Genomic DNA, 19,333 nt, shown 5'->3' on the forward strand with positions numbered 1-19,333 from the left:
TATGTTATCAAGTGAATCACGACAAAAATTACAAGTGTATTAAAGTATTTTAATTTTCAAAGTAACACATGACCATAGATGTATAATACTTTTAAGGATTTTTAATGCATAAAAAACATCTTTTGTGTTAGCAATTTTTTTAAATATTGTATTACTTTTAAATTTATTTCAGAAAAGTCAGGAGAGCAACAAGATTTTTCATATACTTGCCTATTTTAAAACACCATAATAAAATGTACAGTCTGCTGATGACAAGGAACCAACTCAATCTTATTTACAACATGTACCATATATCAAGGTCATGTGCATAAATAATGATCCATTGCTATTTTTTTCCATATGAACATAGTTTTATTTTTTTTATGAAGTATACCCTGAGTAATCAATATGCATCTGTGCAACCCGTGATAATGTAAATCACAGTTTCAAAAGCTGTTCAGAAATGCAAAAGAACACAAATAAAATGCAATGAAGATACCAGTTCAAGACAAACTGTCAATTGTTTGTAACTTTAATTTATGTCCTATAAATGATAACTGGATCAAAGGTTCATAATTTACATTTATATAATATATATATATATATGTATATATTTTACAAGTTCCTTCTTAATACTATACCTTTACCAAATGTTTTTTTTTTTTTTTTTTTTTTTCAATGCAAGCTTTTAATATGCACTTTATGCATACTCCTGTTAGAGAATTCACAGGATTATTAATTGAAACTTTTTTTTTTAAGCTTGGTTTTTCTCATAACACTGAGTTCTGAAAGAAAAAAAAATGGTCCAACAAGATGGCACAGAAATTTACTATGCCCACTGCCCTAAAATTCAGAGGCTTTCAAGTTTTTTTTTTTTTTCTGTTTCACAACAAAAAGCCAAACATTCATTCATTTGTAATAGAAGAGCTTTTGTTACACATGATTATGTTTACAGTATCAGAATAAATAATTTGTGTACAGGCAAAGCAGGGTTATCTAAGTATACAACAGTTTAGCATTTTATTACTTACTCATGAACAAGCCCATGCTTTCCTTAAAATAAAAAAACAAGCTCTCTTGATTTCTATATTTGCTTCACTGTGCACAAAATTGTCACAGCACCACAAAAACTGAATTCCTCTGCCAGGTCTCTCCCCCCCTCATTTTGGTCTATTCTGGGGGTGGAGGTGGTGGAGGGGGTGGTGGAGGTTCCTTTGGCAGTGGAGGATCATGAGGTGGTGGAGGTGGTGGTGGCGGTGGTGGTGGAGGAGGAGGAGGCTGACTAAAGAATTGGGATACTGCCTGGGCTGGATATCCTGCAGTAGCCATGTGATGAACTGGTGGATGATAAGGATAATACTGCTGATAATACTGGGCTCCACTATAGGGAACTGAGTAAGGTGCTTGAGGTGCTTTCTTTGGATGCTGACTGTGTTGTTTATTAACAGGGGCCATACCTGGTTGATCACTATCACTGCGAGAATGGTTGCGTTTGGAGAGTTTAGTTGGTTCAGGAAGAGTAACATCAGTTAAGGATCCATCTTGAGTCACTGCATGGGTTTTCCTACTTAAATGATCTAACCTCATTAGCTTAGGGGATTTATTTAGTGGAGAAGAGTCCAACGTCCTTACATCATGGCTTGATTCTTTAGGGCTTCTCTCCCTCTTACGTAATTCACGCTCAGATTTCTGGGATGTACTATATGAGCCAGCATGTAGTCTATCTTTGGTGATAACTAACTTTAACCCTGTACTTGAATTGGCATTTGTAGCACTTTTGGAAGAATCACTGGTTGAAAGTTTTGCTTTTGGAATTTTAATCTTAAGAGCCTCTCTCTTTGGACTTGCATTACTACTTGATGAAGTCTGTTGATGTGTGGAGTCTTGTCGTGAGTTACCAAGAATTATTTTGTCCTTTGGAATGGTAATTTTTAGGCCACTAGTTACAGTATTACCAGAAAACTGATCTCCTGCACGAACACCCTGTTGTTTCTCCTTGTCAGACACATGAGCAGAATGTTTATGCTTATGCTTATCTCGACGTTCATGCTTGTTGTGTGCCTCATTTTTATCAGGAACTTTATCAGAGTTTTTAAGTAATTTACCCTCTATACTGATCTTATAATCCAGAGACTTTGATCCATTTGATTTAGAAGTTTCCCATGGAGGACTTTTGCTATGATGGTTATCCTGTGATACAGATGGAAATTCCTCAGAAACTGGTGAGTTTGCTAAAGTCTTTTGTCTCTGGTGTTTGTTTTTGGATGGCCTGGTTAAAGTAACTCCTTCAATGGTAGGGTGAGATTTCACTTCTGAATCACATATTACAAGCTTTGTTACATCACCTGCTTGTTTAATGAGAGCATCAGGTATAGATAATGGAATTCTCACAAGAGAAGGTGGAGACTTATGAGCAGAAACAGAGTTTGGATTTTCACATTCTGCATTTATTTCCATGTCATTTTCCTTAGATTTATTTTGTGGCATATCTAACCGAGTCAACAGAACATAAGGGTCACCAAGTTGCTTGGCTTCTGCACTCGTATTGTGGCATCTTGCACTTTGAACATCTGGCATTAAATTATCTTCAAATGGACATTTAGGAGAATGATAGTCATGTTTATCAGTAATAGATAACTCACTTGGTGTAGAAATCAAGCTGCACTTATTTTTTTCTTCATTAAAAAAGTTTATTGCATCAGAATGCTTTGAATGAATTTTGGGATGTTTCAGTTTATCATGAGAATGTTGATAGTGGAGGTTTTTCACATTTTTCTCCTCAACAGCAGTTTTTTGGATGTTACTAGTTGCAACACGTGATTGATGAGAGTCTTGTTTCTCTTGAATGATTCGTGCTTTTTGTTCTGCTGCTGCTAAACGTTCCTTTTCTCTTTTTTCTCTATACACAGCAAGTGATATAGAGTGAGAACCTTCTTGCTTCGTTCGCTTTGATGAAGGAGGAGGTAGTAATGGCGGTGGTGGAGGTGGTGGTGGTGGTGGAGGTGGAGGTGATGAAGATACCACCTGAGCATCTGAATTGGTTGGAGAAGGAGAAAACTCAACTGAAGAAGGTCCTAAAAGAGATGCAGAGGCATTTGGGCTAAGTTCATTGTTGCCAATATAAATAGGGGATGCAGGAGCCTTTAGTTGAGATTTCAGTTCTTGCTTCTGATCTGCCTTGCTTTCTGGTCTATCCTTTTCTTGACTAAGAGATCCAGAAGTAGAAAGTAGTGGTAATGTTGTGGGCACTGAATGATCAGTCTTCATACGCTTTTCTGGGACCTGATTTTCCTAATAATACAAAAAAGCAAACTGTAATTTAATTTTGATGATTGAATGCAACTGTTAACACTACAAAATTTTTGGGGCCTTTTGTTACTTTAGTAGTATTATTTTTAGTAGTAGTATTACTTTAGTAGTATTATTTAGTAGTAGTATTTATTTGTAAAGTAGGAAATTTAAATACAGATGTCCTTGATGAATGATTAGTATATTTTCAAATATCAGTTATTTTGATATACCTGCACAAGGATGGTTCTTCACTCATCAAAACACTTAAGTTTCTTGAGAAGACAAATAAAAGATGCTTTAATTAAAATTTAAAAAATACAAGGGATAAAATAGATAGTGATGTATTTTGGAAGACAGTAAAGCCAAAATTGGTAATTCAAGAATGCATATATATATATATATATATATATATATATATTACAAATGTATTTAGTACTTCTGTGGGTTAGTAAGTAACATGTATCAGTAGTGTGGAAAACTCTCAGGGATTTAATCGTTTTATATGAGTAGAGCCAAAAACTTTCCAAAAACCTTTTTTCTTGAATAGAGGTACAGAAATTTTCTGTCACTTGCATCCAGAATAATTTTCCAAAGCAATGTTCAGTGAAAAGATATTAATCAACTGAGGAAATGTAGTCAAAAAGTTCTAAAAGTAGGATTGGGTAGATTTCAAGAAGAATCATTTAAATGAAATATAAATGGAAAATGAGGGTAATTCAAAAAAATCCACAGAATGACTATGAAAAAATACCACTTTTGCAAATAATTTTTGTTTAACTCTTGAACCACTATGAAATATTTAATCAGACACTCTTATTAACTATGAAGAATTTTTGTAATTCTCATTTAAAATATTCATAATCTTTTATTTCCACTGTGATAGACATTTACAAACAGATGATTAACATGTTAATTTAGCCAGTGTGAAAAAAAATACGAATTGCATTAATGAGATATTCAGTAAATTTCTTACATATGATAACAAAATTGCTAAGTTTCACCTTTCTCACCATAAGAGTCATACAGCATTTAGCATTAGCAGAGGCATATGATGCAAGAAAGCAAGCTTATACAGCATCAGCCAGAAAAAAAAAAAAAACATTCCCTTTTTCAGCCATCCATTCACTTCAAACATTTGTCCAATTCTTCCTTGAATTTATTTAAGCTATCGATCATGCACAATGACAGAAAGTAGTTTCTTCCTACAATCAACCAATCCCTGGCTAAAGGCAAATTTCCCCACATCTATTCTACAACTGTCTTTCCTCAATTCGAGTTTATACCTCCTCAGGTGCATAATCTGAGCGAGAGGAAGAAACTACTTTGAGCAAGCATTGAGCTTGCTCAAACCATTCGCCTTATATGCCTGAATTAGATCACCTTGCAGGTGCCTAGTCTCCAGATGCTGCAATTTGCAGAACTTAAGTCTTTCTTGGCAACAGCAACCCTTTGTACCATTTACCAACCTTGTTGCCCTTCACTGTGCTCATTCCAGCAGCTCTACATCCTTCCTAAAATAAGGCCTCCAGACCTGTATGCAGTATTCAAGGTGTGGTTGGAGCACTGCCTTATACAAATGGAGAATTACCTCATCCCTGCTAGCAAAATTCCTGTATATCATTGGCAAGACTCCATGAGCATGAGCTCTAGCAGCCTGTCTGCACTGTCGGAAAACTTCATATCTGACTGCACAATTACCCCCAGGTCTTTTTCATTCTCCACTACCATGAGTGCAGTACTGCACATTTGGTGCATTACCCTGGGTTTACTGCTATCCATATGCATTACAATGCAATGTTAAACTTCAGTTGCCTCCTCTCAGCCCATCTGCCCAATTTTTCTAGATCCTGCTGCAGTAGCGTACTGTCAGTACTGTCATTAACAACCCTGCTATCCTACATATTGTCTGCAAACTTGGACATTAAGCCTGATATACCTTCATCAATAACATGGGTAAATATAGAAAACAACAATGGGCCCAACATCGAACCCTGGAGGCTCCACTAATAACATTAGTCCATGAAGTGCAGTATGATTACCACTCTGTCTTCTCCCATTCAACCATCCATTTATCCATTGTAGCAACTTGCCCTTAATGCCATACTGCTCCAACTTGTACGGTAGTCTTCCACATGCAACAGTATCAAAAGCTTTTCTGAAATCCAAGTATACGATATCAAAATTATTTTTTGCATCCAGTTCCTTTGTGACCAAATCATAGCATCCAATAAAATTGGAGAGACAGGACTTCCCCTTACCAAATCCATGCTGTATATGAATTATAACTGCAGTTTTGTCTAGATGATCCTGCAATGCTTCTTTAACCAGTGACTCCATTGTTTTCACAAGAACAGAAGTTAAACTAACTGGTCTGTAATTACTCATATCACCCTTTGATCCCCCCTTTCTGAATTGGCAATACATTCCCAGTCCAGGGGGACCTCCCCTGAATCAAAGGATACTCTCATAATTATGGGGAAGGGTTTGCTTACTTCCTTTAGTGCTTCCTTTAATATAACTGGATAGATCCCATTCACCTCAGGTGCCTTTCTTATATTTAACTTCAACAATTTCTCCTCCACTTTGCTCTCAGTTATTACAAAATCATTTAGCTTCCCATTAGAGTTTGATAAACTTCTGGCCTCCACTTCAGTTTGTCAGCTACCTGAGCAGGCTCATGAACAGTCGAACTATTGATATCAAGTGGACTAATCTGATTCATCCTCTTCCTTCTAGAGTTTACATAAGTAAAGAAGTCTTGGCTGTTTTTCTTTGCATCCTTTTCCAAAAGATTTTTCGTAATCTGCCTTCACTTACCTATCCTTCATTGTGACTTGATTACAGACTAGCTTATATCTACCACAGGCCTGAGTTGCCTGATAATTTATATGCATCCCATGCATTTTTCTTCTCTGCCATTAGTCTCATTAGTTAATTTGACATCCATTTAAGCCTAAATCTTGAACAGTATTTCTTAGTTGGTATGAAAAGCCTATTAGCTTCCACAATTAATTCCTTGAATGCTTCCGATTTAGAATTTGCTGTTGGTAAGATCATCAGTAGGTCCCACTGTATAGAATTTAAAAATTGTCTGAGCTCACTGTAGTCACCTTTATGAAAGCAAAACCTCTTCCCTTTACTCCTGATGATAGTTACCTCTTTGAATAAATCCCATATCAGTACACTGTGAACACTGCTGCCTAGTGGTTCCTTTATCTGCAGATTCTTAATGCATGAATAATCACTGCTGATAATCAGATCAAGGGTATTACTCCCTCTGGTTGCCTCTTGAACATGCTGCTGTAGAAAACAATCATCCAAGCTTGATGAACTGTACATTAAAGCAAATGCTGTGTTGTTTATTACATATAATTTAACGTGGCTTCTAAAGAGAGCAGAGTATTAATATCCTGGTAATGGTATTTATTGTTTAATACTTGGAATCTGGGAGGGGGGGGTGACACTTTCTCTCTTTTTGTTATTACTTTTAAGTAAATTTCATAACTAAGTGATAACTACTCTTGCTATGTACCAGTGACTGGCTTGCATCACTTTAGAACAGCTAAGAATGGTAGAAAGAAAATGCTTATGGTAATTCCAACTATAATTAAATATATATTTTTAAAGCTCTACCAATCCCTGGACTTTTCTCTTTCTCTTTCAGCTGCTCCAAAATAATGTTAAACTGATCATCAGTTAATGTAGGCACTTTATGTCCAGCTGCAATCACAAAGAATAGTTTAACACTATGCTATGAAGTATGACGAATGATGGCAATACTAGAGGAGAAAAAAATGTCACTGTTTTTGTATGGATTATAAATATTAAACAGCAAGCAATATCTCAAAATGTGGATACTCTCTCTTTAGAAGGTATTTATAATTATATAAACACAAAATAGTGCTTGCTTTAATGCACAGCTCGTATACATCAAGCTGCTTGACTATTGTGGTGGCAAAAAAGAATTTCAGCAACCTTTGCGTGAAAAACTGAAAAAGATTTTGTGCACAAGATACTGAAAATGATTTCACATGCTTTGCTGCAGATTCTTTAAGAATTATTATTATTTTTAAAATCCTCCAACGTTTTTCTCTGAAGTACAGCACTTTCATTGGGAAATCATGCATTTTACATTGTTAGCAATCAGTATGATTTTTTTCCCTGTGACATAAACAAATTGGATTTTACGTGCTCCCATAACATAAATTATACATATGTGAATTTTCTGTGATTCCGCGCACACAGTTCTTGTGGAATTAAACAGGAATGTAAAATTTAATCTAGGATTCGGTTATTACACATTCCATACTAATATCATTTTGTCTGATATACGTGTGCGCACGAGCAGTTATTATAGTTTGTCTTTAGAATGCTATGATCTCTGTAAATGATGAATGTAATACACTCCTCTAATACCTGTGATTGTCCAAACAGTATACCTGGCAATCATATACCGTGCAATGTTCCTACCTATTATAAACTATGGAGCCAGTGCGTAGTTCACACATATGGCCATAGTCAGAAACTGGAACAAACTAGAAACTATCCAGAGAACAATACTCCTCACTATTACAAGAGCATGCTGCACTGGCTGGTGCTCTCCCACGTTATTCGGAAGTAGCCAAAGGGGCCTTTACAGACTTATACAACCACAGGTATTGTTACCAAAAGGTTTCTGCCACAGGTGGCAATGGTTAGTCCAAAGCCACCAAAGTGATACACCTGGACTCTTTACAACCTTTATTTTGACAGGACATGGCTCCCTAAAGGCAAAATTAACTTCCTTAGGGCTGATTGGTGATCCAACTGCACCTGTGGCGAGAGTGAACACTGGGCACACATTCTCTATGAATGTATAATCTATGATATTTCAAGAACACAATTAATAGTAGAGACTGGCTCCTCCCCAGGAGCCAAGAACACCTATTCATAATAGAGGAGAATTACAAGCTTTTGCAAATTTTGCTCTAAAAAAATTTGAAATATCCAGAGACAGGCTTTGCTGCCTCCTCCACGAGCCAAGCAATAATCCATAGCCAAAGTGCCCACTTCCACCACACCCAGATGGTGGCATATAAATCTGACAGGGTAGCTGTACTCAACACTCTGAAGGAAAAACTAAAATAGACATACTTGGACTGACTGGGGCTCCCCCCAAGAATATTCTGCCTTGTGTTGGATCTCAGCCAGGGAAACAACTTAGCTGAATAACATTAGTAAGCTTGTTGCAAGGGGATAACAAGCTTACTAATGATGACAACAACAAGCTTACTAATGAATAACATTAGTAAGTTTGTTGTTGTTTGATTTTTAGGAGCATTAGCAACTAAGGCCATATTGCTCCAGGGATATGCGGTGGTCATTCCCCGACCTTTCTGCATCCTCCATATTTGGTGGTGACGGGCTCGAACCCTGGTCTAATCAAGAAGTGTGTGCTACGCACTGCTGCTCCTGCCCACCTGGCTACGGAGGCACCACAAGGGGATGCAATGTAGAATGAAAAAGGATGATTGAAATGAATGATGAAAGAAAGAGTAATGTGCTGGATGCTGAATGATAAGAGTGAAATAGGAATTGTGGTAAGAATGTAGTTTTGTGAAAGAGAGTGACCCAGCAAGGGAGAGTGAAGAGTGTTATGGTAAATGGGAATGAGTGAAGGAATGAATGTAATTGGCTGTATCCCACAGTTAATAATAATCTAATAAAATTAGGCATACTAACACAATTTGATCCTTATACTAAACAACACCAACACGTACACTGCACTCCCCTTGGCCTGCTAAACAGACAGCAGTCTTGACGGGGCTGCGCTGCAACTGAAAAACAATAGTAAGTTAAGGTGCCTGAGGAGTGCAGAGTAAAAAGAACTGAACTAATGACACGAATGTCAGAAGATATTTGGTAAGGGAAAATCTTGTCTGACCAATCTGATTGGATACTATGATGTGGTAACAAAGGAACTGCATGCAAAAAAGTAATTCTGATATCATATACTTGGATTTCAGGAAATATTTTAATACTGTTGAACATAAAAGGCTACTGTACAAATTGGAGCAGTGTGGGATTAAGAGTAAGTTACTGCTCTTGATAAAGGGATGGTGGAGCGGGAGAAGACAGTTGTTATCAATAAACAATGCTCTTCACAGACTAATGTTATTAGTGGAATCTCTCAGGGTTCAGTGCTGGGCCGTTTTATACATTTATTAATGATACTCATGAAGGCACATCATGCTTAATGTCTAAGTTTTGCACATGATATGAAGGTTGGCAGGTTGGTTAATGACAGTAATCAGGGTAAGTGCTGCAACATGAGGTCTAAACAAATTAGGCCGATGGGCTGAGAAATGGCAGTTGAAGTTTAACACTGATAAATGCAAGGTATTTTATATGGGTAGCAATGATCCCAGATAAATGTATCAACTATGTGGTATACACTCAGGGTAGTGAAAATGAAAAAGACCTAGAGTTAATTGTGCAGTCAGATATGAAGTTCTCTGAGCAACGCAGAACAGCTCATGGAGATTTGTCTATGATATACAGAAACTTTACTAGCAGGGATAAGAAGGAGATTATCCTGTTGTATAAAGAAATAGTAATCCTCATCTTGAGTACTGCATAAGGAAGGATGTAGATCTGCTGGGAAGGCTGCAGAGAAGAGCAAGGAGATCGGTGAAAATGAAAAAGACCTAGGGCTAATTGTGCAGAGAAGGGTAAGGAGATAGATGAAGGGAATGAAATGGTGATCTTACTAAGATTCATGCTCATGGCATTCTTCCTCAATGCTGATACGATTCTTCCTCTTGCTCAGACTACACACGAGGGAGGAGTAAATTTGAATTGAGGAAGGAGGGTTGTAAGATAGATGCGAGGAGGTTTGCATTCAGCCAGCTGGCAACTGACTGTTGGAACAAACTTCCATCTGGTGCTGTAGAAATGGCCAGTTTGAATAAATTCAAGACAGAACTAGGCAAATTATGGGAGGTGGGTTTTTTTGGAAGATGCTTTATAAGCTTGCTTCCTGGCATATGCTGCTAATAATAATAAAGTAGTGTTGGATGGGTTGGAATTGTGCTAGCTGTGGGATACACAGACAAGCAGTTTAACTGTAAGCAGAGGTGAAAATTATTCTTTCACTATTTCTATCGGAATAAGCCTGGAAAGCTAGATGTCAGGGATTTCAAGCCACTGTGGGGTCATCATGGAATTAGTACATGGGCAATGTTAAGGTAATTAAGGGTAAGAATACATACACTTGCATTTATACTAATTGTAGGAACATAGTAAATAAATTTGATGAAATTGAAGTAATGATTAAATCATCAAATGCAGACATGAATATTGGAGGGATATTGGAGACAGGTCACTCAGACATGAATTGCAGAATTTGTCAGAAAGGATGAGGAGGGGGCGTTATAGTAATAGTATTTGCCATAAAGCACAAAAAAGCCACAGGCTTCTGCTGCATTGACAAAAAAAAAAAAAAAAAAAACCAACTGAAGTAGATAAGAAAACACAAATTATATGCTCCCCTCGTCCCACAGGTAAGTATCCAGTTGACCTCTGAATTTATTCAAACTGTCATTCTCAATTACCTGCGAGGGCAACTCGTTCCAACAATCAATGACTCGCTGGCTAAAAGAAAGCTTCCTACAATCTAATCTAAACCACAAGCCCTGTAATTTGAATATGACCCCCTAGTTCTGGGATTCTTTAGAACAATGAGAATTCCACCTTCATTTATTTTAGTAATCCCAACCAGAGACTTATAAACCTCAATCAGGTCATCTCTGAGGTGCCTGGCTACAAATTTGTGTAGCCTGCATAATCATTCTTTCCTCGTACGGTTGTTCTTCTGCCAATATCATCATTTGAGTTGCTGTATTTGGACCATTTCAAGAAGTTTAATGTCTTTTTTCAAATGAGGTTTCCATACTTGAACACAGTATTCCAAATGTGGTCTTACAATTGCCTTATACAGTTGGATTATTACCTTCCTATCTCTAGATAATAACGCTCGATAAATCATCAATATGACACCATGAGTATTCCTGGCTGCCTGTTTACACTGATCAGAAAAAACTTCATATCTGTCCATATTGTAACTCCCAGATCCCTTTCCTCCTCACCTATTTTTAATTCAACCCCACCACATGTATAATTTATTAGTGGGTTGATATTTCTCAAGTGTAAGCCCTTGCATTTATCAGCATTAAAACATAATGGGGGATTTTAACATCCCAGATATTGACTGGAACTTGTGGGTTGGTCACCCACACACTAGTAAAACTTTTGTGGATTTATTGGATGACTGTTTTCTGCAGCAGCATGTTTGAGAAGCAACCAGAGAAGGTAATACTCTTGATCTGGTAATCAGCAGTGATCACTCGGGTATTAAGAATTTGCAGATAAAGGAACTGCTAGGTGGCAGTGATCACAGTGTACTGATGTGGGATTTACTTAAAGATATAATTACCATCTGGGGAAAAGGAAAGGAAAGGGTGTTTGCTTCCTTAAAGGTGAATACAGTGGTCTCAGACAGTTTTTAAATTCTGTAAGGTGGGATCAACTGATGATGTTACCAACAGCAAATTCAAAGTGGGAAGCATTCAAGGAATTAATCGTGGAAGCTACTAAAAGTTTCATACCTATTAAGAAATACTGTTCAAGGTTTAGGCCTAAATGGTTATCAAATGAACTAATAAGACTCGTGACAGAGAAGAAAAATGTATGGAATGCATATAAATTATCAGGCAACAAAGAAGCTTATGGCAGATATAAGCTGGTCTGTAATCAAGTTACAAAGGAGGTTAGGCAGGCGAAGGCAGATTACGAGAAATCTTTGGCAAAGGATGCTAAGAAAAAACAGCAAGGATTTCTTTACTTATATAAACTCTAAAAGGAAGGGAATGAATCTAATTGGTCCACTTGATATCAACGGTTCAAACTGTTGATGATCCTGCTCAGATAGCAAACAAACTGAATGAGTATTTTGCATCTACATTCACACATGAGGAGTTATTAAGGTTTGAAAACGCCAGAAGGTTATCAAATTGCAGCAGGGTACTTAATGATTTTGTAATAACTGAGAGCAAAGTGGAGGAGAAATTGTTGAAGTTAAACATAAAAAGGCACCTGGGGTGGATGGGATCTATCCAATAATATTAAAGGAGGCGGCAAAGGAAGTAAGCAAACCCTTAGCCATAATTATGAGAGCATCCTTGGACTCAGAGGAGGTCCCCACGGCTGCAGATGTGCAAATGTATCCCCAATTTACAAAGGGGGGGATCAAAGGGTGACACGAGTAGTTACGGACCAGTTAGTTTAACTTCTGTTTTGGGTAAAATAATGGAGTCACCGGTTAAAGATGCATTGCATGATCGTCTAGACAAGACTGCAGCAATAATTCAGACACACCTTGGGTTTGTTAAGGGAAAGTCTTGTCTGACAATTTTGATAGGATATTATGATGTGGTTACAAAGGAACTAATGCAAAAAATAATTTTGATATCATATACTTGTATTTCAGAAAAGCTTTTGACACTGTTGCACATGGAAGACTACTGTACAAATTGGAGCAGAATGGTATTAAGGGTAAGTTGCTACAATGAATAAAAGGATGGTTGAGGGGGAGAAGACAGAGAGTGGTAATCAATGGGTGCTGCTCTTCGTGAACTAATGTTATTAGTGGAGTCCCACAGGGTTCTGTGTTGGGTCCACTGTTGTTTTGTATATTTATCAATAATATTGATGAAGGTATATCAGGCTGTGTCGAAGTTTGCAGATGATATAAAGGTTGGCAGGGTTGTTAATGACAGTAATGGAAGTGTGCTACTGCAACAGGATCTAGAAAATTTGGGCAGATGGGCTGAGAAGTGGCAACTGAAGTTTAACCTTGACAAATGCAAAGTACTGCATATGGGTAGAAGTAACCCCAGAGAAACGTACCAACTGTGTGGTACTACACTTAAGGTGGTAGAAAATGAAAAAGACCTGGGAGTAATTGTGCAGTCAGATATGACGTTTTCTGAGCAATGCAGACAGGCTGCTAGGGCAGGTCATGGGTTTTGTCAATGATATATAGGAATTATTTTGCTAGCAGGGAAAAGGAGGTGATTGTCCCTCTGTATAAGGCAATGGTCAGGCCATGCCTCAAGTACTGCATGCAGGTCTGGAGACCTCATTTTAGGAAGGATGTAGATTTGCTTGAGCGTGTACAGAGAAGGGCAACAGGATTGGTGAGGGGAATGAAGGGATCCTCTTACCAAGAGAGGCTTAAGTTCTGCAAATTGCAGTGGCTGGAGCCTAGGCACCTGCAAGGTGATCTGATTGAGGTGTATAAGGCCTTGAATGAGCACACTGAATTCTGAAGGAATTCTTCCACTTGTTCAGATTATGAACCTAAAGGGGCATTAATTCAAATTGACGAAAGACAGATGTAGAATAGATGTGAGGAAATTTGCCTTTAGCCAGCGGGTGGTTAATTGCTGCAACAAACTTCCATCTGTCGTGGAAGTTGATAGGTTAAATAAATTTAAGGAGGAACTGAACAAACATTTAGAGGGAATGGTTGTGTGAATTTTTTTTTTTTTTTTTTATATTGATGCTGCATAAGCTCATACACTTGCTTTCTTGCATCACATGCCATGCCACTACTACTACATAGCTGCCACGTCTCTGACCATGTTTGAAGTCTGTTCAAGTCATCCTGAATGAGCACTGCTTGGCACTGATCATTAATGGCTCTGCCAATCTTTACACCTTCTGCAAATCATCACACCTTCTATCCCTTCGTCATTTATGAAAATGAAAAACAACAGTGGTTCAAGAACCAATCCTTGAAGGACCCACTTTAAGGACTGGTTCTTGCAATATTCATGCATTAGTTAATGAATATTCATTAATCACGACCCTCTGCCCTGCAGTCACTCAGTAAGCCATCTTACGATCTTTTCAGTAATCCTAACATGTTAAAGCTTATACAGTAACCTCTCAAGAGAAACCGAGTCAAATGTCTTGCTAATATCAAAATAAACTATGGACTATGTATATAAAGTGCTTAGCATCATAATACACAGCCATTTCTGAATAAACAGAAAATTTTTAAGGTGGCATCGTTTTAGGTTATATCGGGTTACATCGTTTTAGGTTATGCGCCTTAGTCAAAATAAACTATGTTAAAATTATTTCCTACATCCAAATCATGAGTAACTGTGTCAACATAGCCTACTAAGTTAGTTAAACATGATTTTCCCCTTAACAAAACCATATTGTTTGTCCTTCAGAATGCCATATCCCTCTAAATGTCCCTGGATTGCATTCTTAATCATTGCCTCTAAGATTTTTTCTACCACTGAAGTCAGACTAACTGGTATGTGGTTTCCAACTTCACTCTTAGAACTGCTTTATGTACTGGCAATAAGTGGCACTTCTCCAAGCCAAAGGAATTTTTCCTGAGTCTGATGATTCCCTCATAATTAATTTCAATGGTTCAATACACTCCCTCGTGCTTGCCCTCAAAACTACCGGGTATATGCTATCAACTCGGGAAGCCTTACTTGCCTTTATGCTCAAAAGTTTTTCTAATAAACAAGCATCTATAATTAAGAAATCGCTAATTTCATTTGTCTCAGCCTAACTGGCACAGCCTCTTCTCAGTCGAAGGGTCTTTTGTCAGTAAAGAACGATGAAAGTACCTATTCAATTCATCTGCAACATCAGCTGGGTTATTTAATAATTTCTCAAAACAGTGCACAAGGGTCTGATCTGATTAGCTTTCTTCTTTATTGTATTCACATATGTGAAAATTTCTTCATCCCCATTCAGTAGGCTTCAGTGCTTTTCATCTCTCTCTCTCTCACTATCCCATGCTATCTTTTTCTGCCCTATTCGACTGGCCATCTCTGCAGTGATCCATTTCGGCATCCTCCTCCTCCTCCAGCAATATTTTCTTATTTGTATGTATGTGTTGTTGGCATTTGTGATTTTACATCCTGACAACTGATCCTGTACTGTAAGCCCTGTGATGTCATCTGATTCATTAGTAATGTTGAGGTCAAGAATATTCTCATCCCTCGTACTTTCTCTAACATGCTGGTACAAATAATAATCATCCAGTTTATTCAAAAAAGTTTTTCCCCTTCGTGAGTTACACTCTCACTTATTCCAATCAATCTGGGGCAGATTAAAGTTACCCATAATAAGACATTCACGCTTGCTTGTCCATTCTATCTGCATGTAAAGACTCTCCTTATGCTCTTAGTTAAGAAGTGCATCCAGGTGTCGTGGGTGACCTGCGATAAGCAAATAATTATACAGAGAAATAGAGTAGGCCAGTAAATCAGAATGGCTTATAATGGTGGATTTTAACTTTTCAGTTACTGACCAGAACCTTTGGGTTGGTCACACACACTAGCAAGACTTTTGGATTTATTGGATGACTGTTTTCTACAGCAGCATGTTGGAGAGGTAACAAGAGGAAACAATATGCTTAATCTTATTATCAGCAGCAATTCTTTGTGCATTAAAAATCTGCAGGTTAGTTAAAACCCGCTGAGTGGCTGTGATTCCAGTGTACTGAGATTTACTTAAAGACAACTACTGTCAAAGGTAAAGGGAAGTGCTTTTGCAAAAGGGTGACTACATCCTAACAAAAGTAAGGGTTTAAATTCTATGCAGTGGGACCAACTGATGATGCTGCCAATAACAAATTCTAAATGAATATCATTCAAGGAAGTATAGAAGCTACTAGTCTCTTAATACCAACTGTTCAAGGACCTAAATGGGTGCTTAGACCTAAATGGGTGTCAGATGAACTGGTGAGACTTGTGGCAGAGAAGAAAAATGCATGGGATGCATATAAATTACAAGGTGATACAGACAAATATGATAGACAAACTATTCTGTAACCAAGTCACAAAGAAGGTTAGGCAAGCTACGGCACATTATGAAAGGTTTCTGGCAAAGAAAGGCAGCAAAGACGTCTTTACGCACATTAACAATAGAAGGAAGGGGTTGAATCACATTGGTCCACTTGATGTTGATGGTTTAAATGTTGATGACCCTGCTTAGGTTGTTGACAAACTGAATAGGTATTTTGCATATACATTCACAATGAGAAATTCTTTAGGGAAGGAGATGCCAGAAGTTTTAACTCTAACAGGGAACTAAATGATTTTGTGAGAACTGAGAGGAAAGTGCAAGATAAACCATTGACACTTAACATAAAAAAAAGGCACTTGTCCAATTGTATTAAAAGAAGAAGCAAGGAGAGGATAAGGAAACCCTTAGCTATAATTATAAGAGCATCTTTGGATTTAGAGGTGGTACCTATGGACTGGAGATATGCAAATGTATCTCCGCTTCACAAAGGGTGATGCGTATGATTAACTTAATTTCTGTTCTGGGAAATAATGGCGTCACTGATTAAAGGATCATCTAGACAGGAATGTAGTTATACTTAGTCCCCACATGAGTTTGTTAAGGTGAGATCTTGTCTGACCAATTTGAATGGACACTATGCTGTAGTAACAAAGGAACTGGATTCAAAAAATAATTTTGGTATCATATACGGTAGAGCATCGATAATCCAAACTATTTGGGACCAGTGATAGTCGGACTTCTGGTTTGTTCAGATTTTTGAACTTATCAAAAATACTGTTCTCGAGACTAAAGAAAATTTTATAAATTCAGTAAGTTTAGAAATAAAAACACTGGCTTTAAAATGTGAATAAAAATTTTTTTGTTAAAATTCAGCACCTTTTCACACAACTAAGATCCAGATATGGGTTCTCCTAAACTTCATCTCTCTGTGAACCACAAATAAACAGCATCTTCGAGAGATGGGGCATTAGCTGTTCTCGTAGTCTCCCCCCCCAGCATCTGAATCAAGTTTCAGATGCGAACTTTAAAATTTTTTCCTTGTTGTTTTTAATGTCTGTTATGGTTGACTTTCCAAGCTACTAAATTTTACTAACAAAGACCAGCTTTTTCCCTTTGAAAGTGTGATTCAATTGGTAAAATTTCTACTGGCGTTTAAACGACAAAGAAAACTACAGTAGAGTAAAATAAAAATCTGTAAAAACTGTTCAGAATCTTTTTACTCTGTATTTCACTTATGTGTATTGTTAGTTGCAATTTATCTCTTTTTACTGTTTGATTTTACAACTCCAAAAAAAAAAAAAAAAAAAAAGCCAGTGAATGGAAATATCAGATTACAAAGTGTTTTGAATAACAGATTATAAAGTGTCATGTTTAGTTAGTACTGTATGTATATTAATTAAGCTATGTATGTAAATGTATATATTTATTTTGCTAACCTGTGGATAATTAGAATTGCCGTTTAATAGAATCAAAATTCAATTTGCAAATGTGATCACAATAACCGGCACTTACTGTAATTATTTTATGGCACCAGCATTAGAAAAAATAAAAATAAATAAAAACAAATGCTGGCTCATTCAGATTATTGAAGTTTTGATTTTCAATGCTTTACTGTACTCGAATTTCTGGAAAGCTTTTGATACTAATGCATATAAGACTGCTGTACAAACTGGAGCAGTGTGGCATTAAAGGCAAGTTAATGCTATGTATAAAGTGATGGTTGAGTGGGAGAAGACAGAATGGTTATCAATGAATACTGCTTTTCGTGAACTGATGTTATTAGTGGAGACCTCATGGTTCAGTGCCAGGCCCATTGTAGTTTTCTATATTTATTAATAATACTGATGAAGACGTTAGATCGGGCTTAGTGTCTAGATTTGCAGATGATGCAAAAGTTGGCAGGGGTGGTATTAACCCTTCCAAATGCAAGGTACTGCATACTGGTAATAGTAATCCCAGATTAACATACCAACTGTGTGGTACTACACCTAGGCCGGTGGAAAATGAAAAAGACCTGGGAGTAATTGTGCAGTCAGATATAAAGTTTTCTGACAGCTCATGGGCTTTTTGTCAATGATATTTGGGAATTTTGCTAGAAAGGATAAGGAAGTAATAATCCCACTGTATAAGGAAATTGTTGTGATGGATCTTGAGTACTATATACAGGATCCTAGGTCTCATTTTAGGAAGGATGTAGATCTGCTCGATTGGATGAAGAGAAAAGTAGCAAGGCAGGTGAGGAGAACAAAAGGGTGCTTTTACAGTGAAATACTTCAGTTCTACAAACTAAAATGTTGGGAGACTAGGCACCTGTAAGGTGATTTAATCTGTTTGAGGTATTTAAAGCTTTGAATGGACTGAGAAAGCTCAGTGCTGATGGCATTTTTCTCTCAAACTAAACAAATGAAGAGCACAAACTCAAATTAAGGAAGGATTGTTGCTTTCAGCCACCAGGTGGTTGACTGTTGGAACAAACTTTTGTTGTTGCAGAAGTGAACAGTTTGAATAAATTCGAGGAAGAACTAGACAAATTATTGGAGATGATGAACAAGCGATATGGGAAGGGTTTTTTTTTTTTTTTTGTCTGATGCATTACAAGCTTGCTTTCCTACGGCATTTACTATTCTACTAATACTAAAATAAAAATACTACCTAGGTGTTTTTATTGCACTGACCTTTTGAATTTCCCCATGCTCTAAATCTCAAAAACTCATAGCAATAATGTATTCCACAAATCATCAACTCCCTAGCTAAAGAAAACTTCATACAATCCAGTTTAAATCTCTTTCTCTGTAATTTGAATTTGTGTCACTTTCTCCTCATATTTGACTGTAAATATTTTGGTTTCATTCATTATTTATTATCCCCTCTCAGAGCCTTACGGACATCATTCAGATTCCCTCCCCACCACCAAAGCACACATTCATAGTCTCCGAACACTTCAAGAAAATATGCTTTTTTTTTTTGGTACAGTGTCCATACTTGGACACAGTCCCAAATGAAGTGTTACAAATGACTTATACAGTGATATTATGACTTCTCTATCTCAACAAGCAAATTTTTTTAAAATCACTAATAGCAAACCATGTGCTCACTTTTGAAGACAAGTTGTCTTGGCTTCAGTGATGATCACAGGAAAGTGGCAGCTGTGTTTTTATAATGCAAAAAACAAAGCCTTTACACG

General features: G+C 37.1%; 1 protein-coding gene across 1 annotated transcript in view; it reads right to left on the reverse strand.

Moving 5' to 3' along the window:
- Positions 1-850: 850 nt before the first annotated feature.
- The window catches only part of LOC150089867 (uncharacterized), a 180,381-nt gene continuing 161,898 nt past the window's right edge, over positions 851-19,333 (reverse strand). The window contains exon 10 of the mRNA XM_090389681.1: positions 851-3,270. Coding sequence (XP_090245807.1) covers positions 1,150-3,270 — 2,121 coding nt within the window. The 3' untranslated portion in view covers positions 851-1,149. The remainder of the gene's footprint in view (positions 3,271-19,333) is intronic.

Source organism: Mastigoproctus giganteus, chromosome 2 (genome assembly GCF_048544385.1).
Source record: "Mastigoproctus giganteus isolate SK-2022 chromosome 2, ASM4854438v1, whole genome shotgun sequence".
Classification (NCBI taxonomy): domain Eukaryota; kingdom Metazoa; phylum Arthropoda; class Arachnida; order Uropygi; family Thelyphonidae; genus Mastigoproctus; species Mastigoproctus giganteus.